We start from the raw sequence: 13,180 nt of genomic DNA on the forward strand, positions 1-13,180 counted from the left end.
TTTATGTTATTTTGGACAAAAATAACCTTATTCATCTTTATTTTAATATTTTAATAATACTTATGGTCTTCTGTAGAAAAATATGAAAGAATTTTATTATATTTGCATTCCCATCTCGGTAGTGTATTACACCTAATATATATATACATCCTTGTAAGCGTAATTAACAAAAATAACTTAGATTATTAAGGGAAGGAAAATATGTATAGCTAATGGCCTACAATTACTCCTAAAATAACTCCCCATAATAATAAGTGAATATATGGAATATATTTCATATATTCCATATCTCCAATACTCCCCCTCAAGTGGAAGCGTGAAGATCTCGAACGCCAAACTTGGATAGCAGAAAGGAGAATTGAGGAGCATTTAATGCTTTTGTGAAAATATCTGCAAATTGTAAGTTCGTACGAATGTGTGAAGTAACGAGAACACCAGCTACAAGTAACTCACGGACAAAATGACAATCAATCTCAATATGTTTAGTACGCTCATGAAATACTGGATTAGAGGCAATATGAAGGGCAGCCTGATTATCACAAATTAGTCGAACGGGTTGAGTATGAAAGATACCAAGGGACGCCAAAATATTTTTCAACCATTTGATTTCAGCGCAAACGAAAGCCATTGCCCGATATTCGGCTTCAGCAGAAGAACGAGACACCGTTGTCTGCTTCTTAGTCTTCCAAGAAAGGGGTGAAGACCCAAGCAAGATTAAATAACCAGAAACTGAGCGTCTAGTTAAAGGACAACTACCCCAGTCAGAATCACAATAAGCATACAATTGGAGGTCACTATCTGCACGGAGAAATAAACCTTGACCGGGATGACCCTTAAGATAACGTAATACTCTTATTGCAGCATCAAAATGATCTTGACGAGGAGCTTGCATAAATTGCGATAATATATGAACGGAATATGAAATATCTGGCCGAGTAATAGTAAGATAAATAAGACGACCTATAATACGACGATATTGTGCAGGGTCAGAATAGAGAGGACTTTCTGAATATGCCAAACGATGATTCTGAGGAAGTGGAGTGTCCACAGGTTTACACCCAACAAGACCACATTCTTTTAAAATATCAAGTGTGTACTTACGTTTGCACAAGAGGATACCAGTAGGTGAACGAGCACATTCGATACCAAGAAAATACTTGAGAGGTCCCATGTCTTTGAGTTGGAAACAAGTATCTAAATATTTCTTGAAAGAAGAGCACAAAACAGTATTATTACCGGCAACCAATATATCATCACATAAACAAGAAGAGATAAGATGTCTTGCCCTTTTCGATAAGTGAATAAAGTATGATCTGCATGAGATTGTTGGAAACCATATAGCCGAAGGGCAGTAGATAATTTAGCAAACCAATTACGAGGGGATTGTCGTAAACCATAAAGAGATTTCCGCAAACGGCAAACTTTGGTAGAAGAAGAAGAAGAGAAACCTGGAGGTAACTTCATATATACCTCCTCATGCAGATCGCCGTGTAAGAATGCGTTGCTGACATCAATTTGATGAACTTCCCAATGTTTAGCTGCAGCAACAGCCAGAAAAATGCGAACACTAACCATTTTAGCTACAGGAGCAAAAGTGTCCGTGAAATCCTCTCCCTCTTTTTGATGGTTCCCCAAAACAACGAGACACGCCTTATGACGTTCAACGGTGCCATCAGAACGATATTTTGTTTTATATACCCATTTACAACCTATGGGTCTTTTGCCGGGGGGAAGTTCAGTGATATCCCAAGTATGATTTTTCTCCAAGGCATGTATTTCTGTTTGCATGGCACGACGCCATCGGGCCTCCTTAACTGCTTCTTTGTAGTTTGGAGGCTCAACATTAGTAGTAACAGTGGAAAGAAAATGACAATGTCCAGAAGAAAAATTATTGTATGTGACATAATTAGCTATAGGATAGCGCATACCTGAGGAAACCGAAGAAGAGTGAGTAGGCGAAATGGGGTTAGTTGCATGAGCCGAGTGACAAATATAATCTGATAAATAAGATGGAGGTCGTCGATCCCGAATAGAACGACTGACTTCGTTGCTGCTGTGTGTAGGTTCAGGCTGTAGCGTACATTCAGCAGAAGAAATATCCATGGGATGAGACAAATCAGTAGTAGGTTGTTGCTGTAGTTCAGTTGTGGGTTGCACCTCATGAGTTTGTAGAGAAGAAGTACTCCGCCTTTCGTTGGTAGGAAGAGGCAGAGAAAAAAATGCAGGGGGTTTTGGGAGACCAAAATCCCAATCCACCATAAGAGAGTTCGAATCAGTAGAGGATGTAGATGATTTACTAGTGTCGGAGTAAGGAAAAATGTTTTCATGGAACCGAACATCCCTTGAAACAAAAAATTCATGATTGTCAAGATCATACACCTTCCACCCTTTTTTACCAAATGGGTACCCAAGAAACACACATCTGCGACTCCTAGAAGCAAATTTATCTTTATGACGCATCTTATTATGAGCGTAGCATAGACACCCAAAAACCTGTAACAACTCATTTGATGGAGGAATGCCGTATAAATACTCATATGGGGTTTTTCCATTTAGAATTTTTGTAGGTGTCCTATTAATTAAAAAAGCAGCAGCATGGGTACATTCTCCCCAAAATTCAATAGGTAAAGATGCTTGGAAACGTAAAGCTCTAGCAACTTCTAAAATATGACGATGTTTCCGTTCAACTCGACCATTTTGTTGAGGTGTATAGACACAAGAAGTTTGTAATAAAATACCATTCTCGTCAAAATAACGTGCAAGGGATGTAAACTCCGTTCCATTGTCTGAACGAACAATTTTCACATTTTTATTGTATTGTGTTTTAATCATAGCAAAAAAACTACGCATAAAACTTGGAACTTCACTTTTTTCTTTCAATAAATAAATCCAAGTAGCACGTGAATAATCATCTAGAATAGTCAAAAAATAATGAGAGCAAGTAAAAGATGCTTTCGTATAAGGACGCCACAAATCACAATGTATTAAACCAAACAAGTCCGATGCTTTATTATTACTTAGATGAAAAATAGTACGTGTTTGTTTTGCACGATAGCAAACATCACAAGAATCCAAAACATTCTTTAGTGCACGAAATTTAGAAGCTGGTAAATAGAAGACATAATCTGACTTGAAGGATGCCCAAGGCGTTGATGAATCAAAAGGCCCGTGTCCACAGTAGCTGCACCGGAGAAAACTTGTGTCACTGGCTTGAAGAAGTAAACCCCATTCCGAAACTCACCCAGTCCAATCGGCGTCCTCGTAATGCGGTCCTGAACAATACACAACTTATCAGTAAAAGTCACAATGCAATTAGAATCAAAAATTAATTTTCCAACCGAAATCAAATTGCATTTGATGTTAGGAACACAAAGAACATTATCAAGAGTTAAGCTGGAGGACAAACGAACACTCCCTTGTTTAGTGGCAGAAGCATGTACACCGTTAGGAAGACTAATAGGTAGAGGAGGCACCGCAGTAATGTTAAATAAATGAGATAAAGTACCAGTCATGTGATGGGAAGCACCACTATCAAGAAGCCAAACACCAAAATCAGAAATATGCTTACCACTCAATGTGTCATTAGCAGGTGAAGTATCAATAAGAGTTAAAAGCCGCTGCACTTGATCAAAAGTTAAACCCGAAACTGAAATCGAAGAAGATGCACCAGGAGAAGAAAAAAAAGGTGCGGAAGCAGCATGGGCAACGACTGGAACATTGGTCGGGGAAGCTGAAACACGGCCTGCAGTGCCGCGACCACGACCTCGAGACTGTCATCCCTTACCACGACCACGAGAGCCGCCAGCAGGGTATCCTAAACGTGCATAACAGTGATCATAATCATGGTAAGATTTGCCGCAATATGTACAGCTTAAAGGACCACTATGAGGGCCATTGGAAGGCGTAAAGCGAGGCTGAGAATCACTGGAATGAGATGCATTGACAGCAAAACTAAGAGCTTCGGTTTTATCATCACGATCACGCAAAATATGTAAATGTCGTTCCTCTTGAGCGACTAAAGAAAAAACTTTGTTCAAAATAGAAACGGGTTCCATACCCAAAATTTGAGTGCGAAGAGCACCATACTGGCCATCATCAAGGCCCAAAAGAAAGTCGTGAGTGCGAGAAATGTCAAAATAGGCACGAATTTTAGGAGCAGCCAAGCATGTACACCCGCAAGTAAGATCTTCAGCCCCATATAATGCATCCCACAGTGATTTGAATTTGTTATAGTATGAGACTACAGTCATTCCTTTTTGACGAAGAGTATGATATTCAGTTTTAAGTTGATGAATGCGAGGGCCGTTAGTAACAGCATATCGTTCCTTCAAATCATTCCACATTTCAAGTGCAATTTTATGTCCAGCAACACTTGGTTGTATAGAGATATCAATAGAATTAAACATCCAACCACATATTGTAGAATTATTAGCACTCCAAGCAATATATTCAGGACTTTGTGAATCAGTAGGTTTAGAAATATCACCATTAATGAAACCTTGTTTGTGCTTTCCTTCTAGGGCATTAAGAATGGCTTTGGACCAAACATCATAATTATCACTAGTTAAAACATACTTGGTCAAAGGCATACCTGGACCTTTAGAAGGATGGAGAAAATAGACAGAAGATGTGTCATGAATCAACAGCGGCATCTTCGTATGAGGCTCGTCACCCATGGAGAAAAACAAAAACTGTAAGAGGAAATGGGGAAAGAAGGAAATGCGGTTTGAAGAAACCACTGGCGGCTGGGAAGCGGTTTTTGTTAAAGAAAAAAAAAATTGGATCTTAACCTATACTGATACCATGTAGAAAAATATGAAAGAATTTTATTATATTTGCATTCCCATCTCGGTAGTGTATTACACCTAATATATATATACATCCTTGTAAGCGTAATTAACAAAAATAACTTAGATTATTAAGGGAAGGAAAATATGTATAGCTAATGGCCTACAATTACTCCTAAAATAACTCCCCATAATAATCAGTGAATATATGGAATATATTTCATATATTCCATATCTCCAATATCTTCACATATCTTCCACCACTTCTAATTGTTACGAATGTAGTGTAATCGCTGAGACTTAATTATTGTCCAACCTTCAACAATAAACTATTGATTTAATTTTTCAGTCCAAAGAAGGTAATTGTACATAAGATTTTTCTTTTGTTGAACATAAGATTCCACACATTCAATGATTATATCTCTGAGCTCTTATATAAACAGGACATGGTGACTATGTATTTGTGTTCATCTTTACTCCTCTTCAAATTTTCAACTATTTCATCGTGATATTCCTTATGTCTACGTGGACCCTAGATTCATTTGATATAAAAATAATGATTATTTTAAATATTTAATTTGAAATATTTTCAAAACATTTTTTATGTAAAATTAACAGTAAATATAATATTTAGGATATGTGTTACCTAAATTGCACGATTTCAATTGAGTACTTCGTTTTGTGTGTCAACTATATATATATATTTGTTGAAATTTCGTTGGATTTCTATCTGGCAAGACTGTCGTCCTTGTAATAATTTAATCTTCCTAATTTGAAATTATATGTTCCTCGACTTTAATTGCTGCTATTTTCAAATTTTTGCGTATTCATATGAAATTGAACATTATTTTGTAAGCAGAAATATGCTTACTTCTTTCAATATTCCTACTTGACTTGTTTCTAACACAAGCTAGAGGTTGTGATACAAATTTTCTTTTTGAACAACGCATGGAAAATGAAACATTATTGGTCGAGCAATCTTATTGCTTCACTCCATAATCCAGTATAAAGTAATGTAGTAACGTTGTTGTCCTTATAATTTTTATAACTCAATTATACGTATAACCTGAAAGTTTTAGAGGGAATAAATAATTATCTTGTGACTTGTGAATCGTGACGTTATTTTGAGAGTTTTGATTTTTAGCATTAATTTAGGGAAACAAATTAGAGTGTTCGTACAAATAAGGCAAATTCTGTACTCGAAAGTAGCCGTTACATAATACATCCAACACCGTACGTTTTTCAAGATTTCAAATGCTAAAACCCCACTCAAAAAATACCAGTTTTGCATCAGTGAAACCCAATTTTTTTTGAAGAACCTTCATCTGAAAAACCCTAATCATTTCCTCATAATCTAACCATGGAAAACCAGAAAGAATTGCACATCCCAGTATTTTCTGTTTGGAAGAACAACACCATTCTCAAGAACATTTTTCTCATTAATTCACCTCCTTCAATCCCTAATGAAACCCAGAAAGAAAAGAGTGAAATTTGTAAAACCCAGCAAGATTTTGAAGAAACATTAGTAGTTGGTCGACATCCAGATTGTCATATTCGGGTAGAACATCCTAGTATTAGTCGTTTTCATCTTCGAATTCATTCAAAACCCACTTCTAAGCATCTCTCTGTCACTGATTTGTCCTCTGGTAACGCCTTTCTTGTTAATTATGGTTCTATATATTATGTATTGATCATTAATATGTAGTAGGTTGATTGTTAATGAAGTTCTTTGATTTGAGATTTTGTGGGTTTAGCCATTTTTGGTGCTTTGAAGATCATTTTTAGTGTCACGGGTTAAACATAATGTGGGTGTTAAATTTGATTAGAAGGAAATATTGCGGGTGTAAAATGACTAAAAGTACAAAATTTAATGATAATGAGAATTTTTTGCTCTGATATCATGTGGGTTTTTGCAATTTTGGTTTTTAAATTTTATTTCGAGAATAATGCATTATATCTATGTGATAATTTAATCAGAAGGGAATATTGTGGCTTGTGGGTGTAAATCATCAAATGTACCGAGTTTAATAATGGTTATTGAAAATTCTTTTCTTGGAAATTTTGTGGTGTTTTCAGGATTTTTGGTAGAGTTATACATTATAAATTATATAATTTATCCAAGGTGTTGAATTTGAATATTTGATTGAAAGGTTTTAATCTTTCTGTGCTAGGGAAATTTGTGGGTTTGTTCATGCTTATATGGGTATTGGTATTTTCTTGTGATGTTGGATTTTTTGATCTTAAAATTTTTTGTTGGTGGTTTCTGATTCATAAATCATTTTAGTGCATGGAACTTGGGTTTCTGGAAAAAAGATAAAAGCAAATGTTAGAACAAGAATGAATGAGGATGATACTTTGAGAATTGGAGGATCTAGTAGGGTTTACAAGTTGCACTGGATTCCTTTGAGTCAAGCTTATGATGTTTCCAACCCGTTTGTGCCCCCCTTGGACTTAGCGGCAGCACAAGAAGATAAGGAAGAAGAGATCATCATTGTAAGAAGACTTTGAACTTGGTTCTTTTTATATGTGAATGTTATTAATTGAAAGGCGTGTTTGGTTCTCTTTATATTATGGGTCTGTTTTGCAAATGAATATTGGCGGGAACTGTTAGCTATAGTTGTTGAATAGTTTGATGGTCTCCTTTTTAAGCTAGTTATCTCCTTTGGTAAAAATAAGTTGTTGGTTGTTCAGTCTATTAGGGAACAAAAGTTATGTCAAAAAACAAGATAAAAAGCTACACATAGTAGTTTTTCGGTTTAAAAAGCCATTCACTGAAATCAATGGCCCGTTTGGTTAGTGTTACTAAATGGTGGTAATGAGAATGATTTATAGTGTAAAATTTCATCAAAAGTTCCATGTCATTCCAATGGTGATGAAACTTTGATCACAAAAATGATTTTTTATTTATAAATTTCCATTATCACCTAATATCTTCTCTCCCAATGGTAATGCATTGGAATGAATTTTATGAAGAAAAATAAGATGATTGAAGTTGGACAAGCATGGCCATCAAGGTTGCCAATAGATTTTTCAACCAAAAATACAATAGTTTTCATTCCCATTACCACCATTTATTACCACCTACCAAATGGGCCGTTATTTTAGTTGTTTGACAAGTCAAAAAGCTAAAAGGCAAAAATCATCTACAAAGCTAATGAAAAAGTCAATCATCAAACACACCCTATATCAATTGTCCATGTCCAATGTTACTTCTGTTAGTGTCTTTGTGAACCCTTGGACATTTTTATATCGTGTTCTCTATTTAGGTTTTTGTTTGTCTTTACTAGTGCCCTTTTTTCATTTATATTACCTTGATGTTATTGATTTGCTTTCATGTTAAATGGATTTTTTAGGATGAGAGTCCACTAGAATTGCAAAACAAGGAGGTTCAAGCTGTTGATTCAACTTCAAAGGACATAGAATTCAGTGTTGTGTGTGATAAAGATGAATTGGCAAAAGTGCAAGTTCCTCATCAAACAGAAGAAAATCTTATCGCGCTGGATGAATTAGCCCAAGTGGCACAGGAAGAGATGCCACCTGATCCTCCTACGCGAAAAGTGAATTTCGAAAATGTTAATGAAAGTTTGCAGTCTCAGGATTCTATGCTGGAAGGTCTGGTGCCTTTATTTCTAGGTGAGAACTGGGAATGGATTGGACAAGATGGGAATTATATTGCATGTCCTACCGAAGAAGGTTATCCCGCGGAAGTTAAGCATGAATACAGGGATTATACTGGTTCTGTTTTAGAGGGTTTGGATTCTTCATTTCTGGATGAGAATTCCGAACTGCTTATTCACGATGTGATCCCATTGGTGCCTTCAGTAATAGAAGATTTAGCAGTCCATATGGCAACAGACTTGCAAAATGCTATTGCCGGAGAAAGAGGAGGAGGGGTTGTGTCTGGAATGATTCAAAATGATGGTGGACGACATGTTGATACCGTTTTGGAGGGTTTGGATACTTTGTTCCTGGATGAGAACCTTGAAGTTCTTGTTCAGAAAGGTACCCCATTAGCGCCTTCAATGATTGAAGACATGCCGGTTCAGATGGAAACAAACTTGAATACCACTACAATCGAAGCAAGTATTCCATTGGTGCCTTCAGTGGTAGAAGACTTAGCAGTTCATACGGCAACGGACTTACATAATGCTATGGTCGGAGAAAGAGAATGTGGGGTTGTGTCTGGAATGATTCAAAACGATGGTGGACGACATGTTGATACCTTGAGTTTGGATATTTTGTTCCCGGATGAGAACCATGAACTGCTTGTTCAGAAAGGTACTCCATTAGCAACTTCAATGATTGAAGACATGCCGGTTAAGATGGAACCAAACTTTAATACCACTACAATCGAAGAAATACAAAGCGGAATTGAGTCTGAAACAATTCCAAATGAAAATCAGATCCCACAGGAAAAAAAGGATATTCAGGATGATGTGTGGAATTTCTGGTGTGGATCACTTATTCCCCCAGCATCCCTCACCACTGAAAGGGTTGTTCTTAGCAACGAGAATATTCATCTTGAAAACGAACATCAGTGCCAAGAAAACGAATCTGACCCATGTATACCGTCTGAAAGGAAAGGTTTGGAAAACGTGAACGTTGACCAGGATTCATCAATCAAAGACACGAATGGGACCAAACTATGGAGTTTCTGGTCTGGTAATATGGGGGTGGAATCTTCTGTGTGTTCGTCATTGTCCGATGCAGAATTCTTGTCAGAGTCTGAATACAACAAATCTTCAAGATATAGCGACCAGAGTCCACCCCTCAGCTCAATCAAGAGTGCATTCGGGAGTCCTCTGATAGAATCTGATCAAAAGTCCGCAAGTTGCATATGGTTGAGAAGAGGAAAACTTCAAAGTGCTCCTCAAATTTTAACAAGCAGATCCGCAGGAAAGAAAACAAGGAGTGAGCAAAGGAAGGTCAAGCATGAACCTCTTTGTAAGGCGCTCTTTCAAGAAACGGATGCTCAGAAAGACGAGGAGGAAATTTACACCCCGGATAAAGAAAATTTCACTCCGAATGCTCGTAGGTCGATGAAAAAGAGGACTATGTTGAGAGAATTGAAGAATTCAAATGCAGGAAAATCATTCTTTTCAAATGTGATCGGAAATTCTAAAGTCGACTATGAGGACAGCCTTTCTCCCTCATCCGATAAAGAGAATAACTCACCCGGAACTTTCCTACAGCAGGAAACAACGCTCCATGCTTCTGTAAATAAGCCCAAGTCAATTCAGCTGAGAGAGAGAAGAGGGGAAAGAATGCCTTTTCAGTCCCTTCTCGCGGATTCACCTCAGAGGAATACATCGGAAACTTGCTTTCCTGATGCAATTCTGAACAAGGTCGGCAAAACCCGCTGTAGATCGAGTTTTTTTTTAATGCGATTTGCCAATAAATAATATTTTGAATACATTGCTGATCATACTTATAAGTTGTAATTACATCTTCCTGATTGTCTTGGATCATATACAGGACAAATGCTCTGGCCAGAAGATACGAGAATGGAGAATGTTGGTGGATACTACTACATTACTGAACAAAAAATCCAGAAAGGCGTTGCAACTTCTCGAAGGTCTTAAAGGAACCCGACTTATCATTCCCCGAATAGGTGATTGAAATAATCTCATTGATGTTATACGATTAATCGAATTATAAAGATTTTTAAGCTAAATTGATGCTTGTTTTTTCAGTCATAAATGATCTTGCTTGTTTGAAACGACAAACAAGTTTCTTCAGAAGAAATACAGAGGTGTCATCCGCATTAGATTGGATTGAAGATTGCATGGCTAAATCACAGTGGTGGATCCATGTGCAGAACTCCTCAGAAGAAGCCGGACCAGTTGCACCAACCCCTCCTGCATCGCCTTGCTCTCATGTCAGTTCGAGCTCCATCTTCTCGAACTTTGTAAATCCACCAGAACTTTTGTCACCCGCTGTGGAAGACCATGTTATTGACTACGCTCTTAGCTTAAAGAGTAAAGTTAATGAAGGACAGCTCGTCCTTCTTAGTTGTGATGTCGCATTGAAGATTAAGGCCATGGCAGAGGTAACTTGCAACTAAAGATCATTTCTTATAGAATAATTTGCGAATTATAGCCTTAAAGTTTAGCACTTTTGTGAATTACAGCCTCAATGTTTATTTTTTGCGAATTACATCCACCAAAGTATGAAAGTTTACAAGCTCAGGTCAAAACACATAATTCCGACCATTTTGGTGGTCGGAATTTTAGGTTAAGGGGTCGGAGTCCTGTATTTTCGGCCTAAACCTGTAAACTTTGATACTTTGGTGGGTGTAATTTATAAAAAATAAACATTAAGGTTGTAATTACTAGTTAGGGATGCAATTCAGTCCGAATTCGATTCGAAGAAAATAATTCGATTCAAGTCCGAGGAAAAGGTTATCCGACTCCAACTCCGACTTCACGATCCGAATCCGAGTTAGAAACGGACCGGAGTTGGACCTTATTAAAAATCCGACACTCCGACCCGAAAAGAAATCCGACTTTGAATTTGACTTTTAACCCAATATTTTGTTTCCTTTAAAACTCTAGACGTGACTAATTCAAGCTCTCTCTTACACTAATTGTAATTTTTGATTTTGAAAAACTACTTGGTATTTTTATTTAGATCAATCAATCAAAATACGACAAATCAGATCAAGAGAAATAAAATACGCCAAATCAAAATGCGAGAAAATTTTGTTAAATTCCAGTATTAGGAATATTTCTCATGTTAAACTTGAATTCAAAGTACATATTTTTTTGTTAAATTGTATTTGAAAAATAAACTTCGTATGCTTTAAAGTATTAGTACAATATCACAACGATAAAGTTTGATAATAATCCGACTCCGTTGGAGGTCCGAGAGTCTGAGTCGGGGCAAACTTGGAGTATGCATAATCCGACTCCGAGTGTAGGTGGACTGAAAAAAAAAGTTCGACTAAAATCGGGAGCAAATTCGGAGTATGTATAATCCGAGCCGAGTCTGACCCATTGTCATCCCTAGTTGTAATTCGCAAAAGTACTAAACTTTAAACTGTAATTTGCAAATTATTCTCTTATATGAACCTATTTTAGTCGAACAAGTCATTTTAGTCGAACAACTAACCCAAGTGTGCTCTAAAATCTGTGATTCATGTCGTCATGCCGGTGAGTTTTTGTGATTTTCAGGGTGTAATCTGTGAGACACCCGAAGATTTCAGAGAAAGCTTGGTGAATCCGTTTTCTGAGAGATTTCTGTGGGCTGACAGTTCGCCAAGAGGTCAAACTTGGTCGTGCTCGGAAGATATTGTTCTAAGGGAGAAGTTTTATCCAAGCTCATTGAAGATGACACCCAAAGCTATGGAGAATGTGAAGGGTCTGAAGCTGATACTGCTTCATAACTCGCAGTATTTCGAACGAATGACCACGATTCACTAGGATGATTATGCTTCAAAATCAATACGGTGTGTTGGTTTGAGTCTGATAATTTCAAATCAAATTCATAGGATTTTGAACTGAATTGTGCATTATCATTAGGATGATAATGCATTCATGCTGGAACTCCCTGTGACTTAAATACTGGAATGATGTTGATCTATGATCACTTCAATACAAGCATACTCTACTAAGTTGTGCAAATCTTATCCATCTGAGGAATTTTTTCTTATGATCTGTCAAGGAACCAACTCAACTAACAGCTTAAGTTGTAGGCTGAAATGCCAAAATATGTTATATACTTTTAAGATGACCAGGTCTCTTTTACCAAATGGAAATATCAGTACACTAAGAGGGGAGGAAAACAAATCATTTAAAATGGACCTCCTTCCCATTGTAAGTGGGAAAGAACAAAATACTCCCTTTTTCCCTCTAGAATTGTATCATAGAGAGAACTTTGAGAAAATTTTAAGTGGGTAAATTTTAAGTGGAGTATGTAAAGTTATAATATTTTGTTCGTAATAAATGAAAAGAGAATGAGTTGTGTAGACTATATTAAAAGAGCGTTTAGGTGTGTGAATGAAAATTCAAGAATGTGATGATGTTTAATTTTAAATTAGTAAATGATGCAAAATGAGATGTATAATTCAAAATAAAAATAACACATATCTGAGAAATTGTGTCACAATGAGACCACCTCAAAATTAAGAACACATATTTTCATAATTTTTATTAATCCTTCGTATAAGAGGGGGATAATCAAATTTTTGTCCAAGTTTGAAAAGAAAAGTCTTAAAATACTACACTAACCATGTATTTTCAATTAAATTAAACTTATTTTGTATGAAATCCCAATTTGATACTCTAAGTCTATCTAAGGGGAATATTTACGGTGCTCCAATAAATTTGCTATAATTTTTAACCTTATCATTATAATAATAATATTTTGTGTATATTATTCGTAGAAGTTATGAT

The 13,180-nt window shown here is 36.5% G+C and overlaps 1 protein-coding gene across 1 annotated transcript; it reads left to right on the top strand.

Annotated features, from left to right (window-relative positions):
• Window positions 1-5,963: 5,963 nt before the first annotated feature.
• Window positions 5,964-12,399, top strand: LOC130811197 (FHA domain-containing protein PS1). Its single transcript, XM_057677395.1, has 6 exons — window positions 5,964-6,433; window positions 7,072-7,280; window positions 8,141-10,132; window positions 10,263-10,398; window positions 10,481-10,836; window positions 11,960-12,399. The coding sequence occupies exons 1-6, from the start codon at window positions 6,148-6,150 to the stop codon at window positions 12,206-12,208; spliced, it is 3,228 nt and encodes a 1,075-aa protein (XP_057533378.1). The 5' UTR covers window positions 5,964-6,147; the 3' UTR covers window positions 12,209-12,399.
• The last annotated feature ends 781 nt before the right edge of the window (window positions 12,400-13,180 follow it).

This window comes from Amaranthus tricolor, chromosome 4, assembly GCF_026212465.1.
Source record: "Amaranthus tricolor cultivar Red isolate AtriRed21 chromosome 4, ASM2621246v1, whole genome shotgun sequence".
Lineage (NCBI taxonomy): Eukaryota > Viridiplantae > Streptophyta > Magnoliopsida > Caryophyllales > Amaranthaceae > Amaranthus > Amaranthus tricolor.

Coding starts and splice junctions, on each gene's coding strand:
- LOC130811197 (XM_057677395.1), top strand. CDS start 6,148: ATGGAAAACCAGAAAGAATTGCACATCCCAGTATTTTCTGTTTGGAAG. Junction 6,434..7,071: donor TGTCACTGATTTGTCCTCTG/GTAACGCCTTTC, acceptor AAATCATTTTAG/TGCATGGAACTTGGGTTTCT. Junction 10,133..10,262: donor CTGATGCAATTCTGAACAAG/GTCGGCAAAACC, acceptor GATCATATACAG/GACAAATGCTCTGGCCAGAA.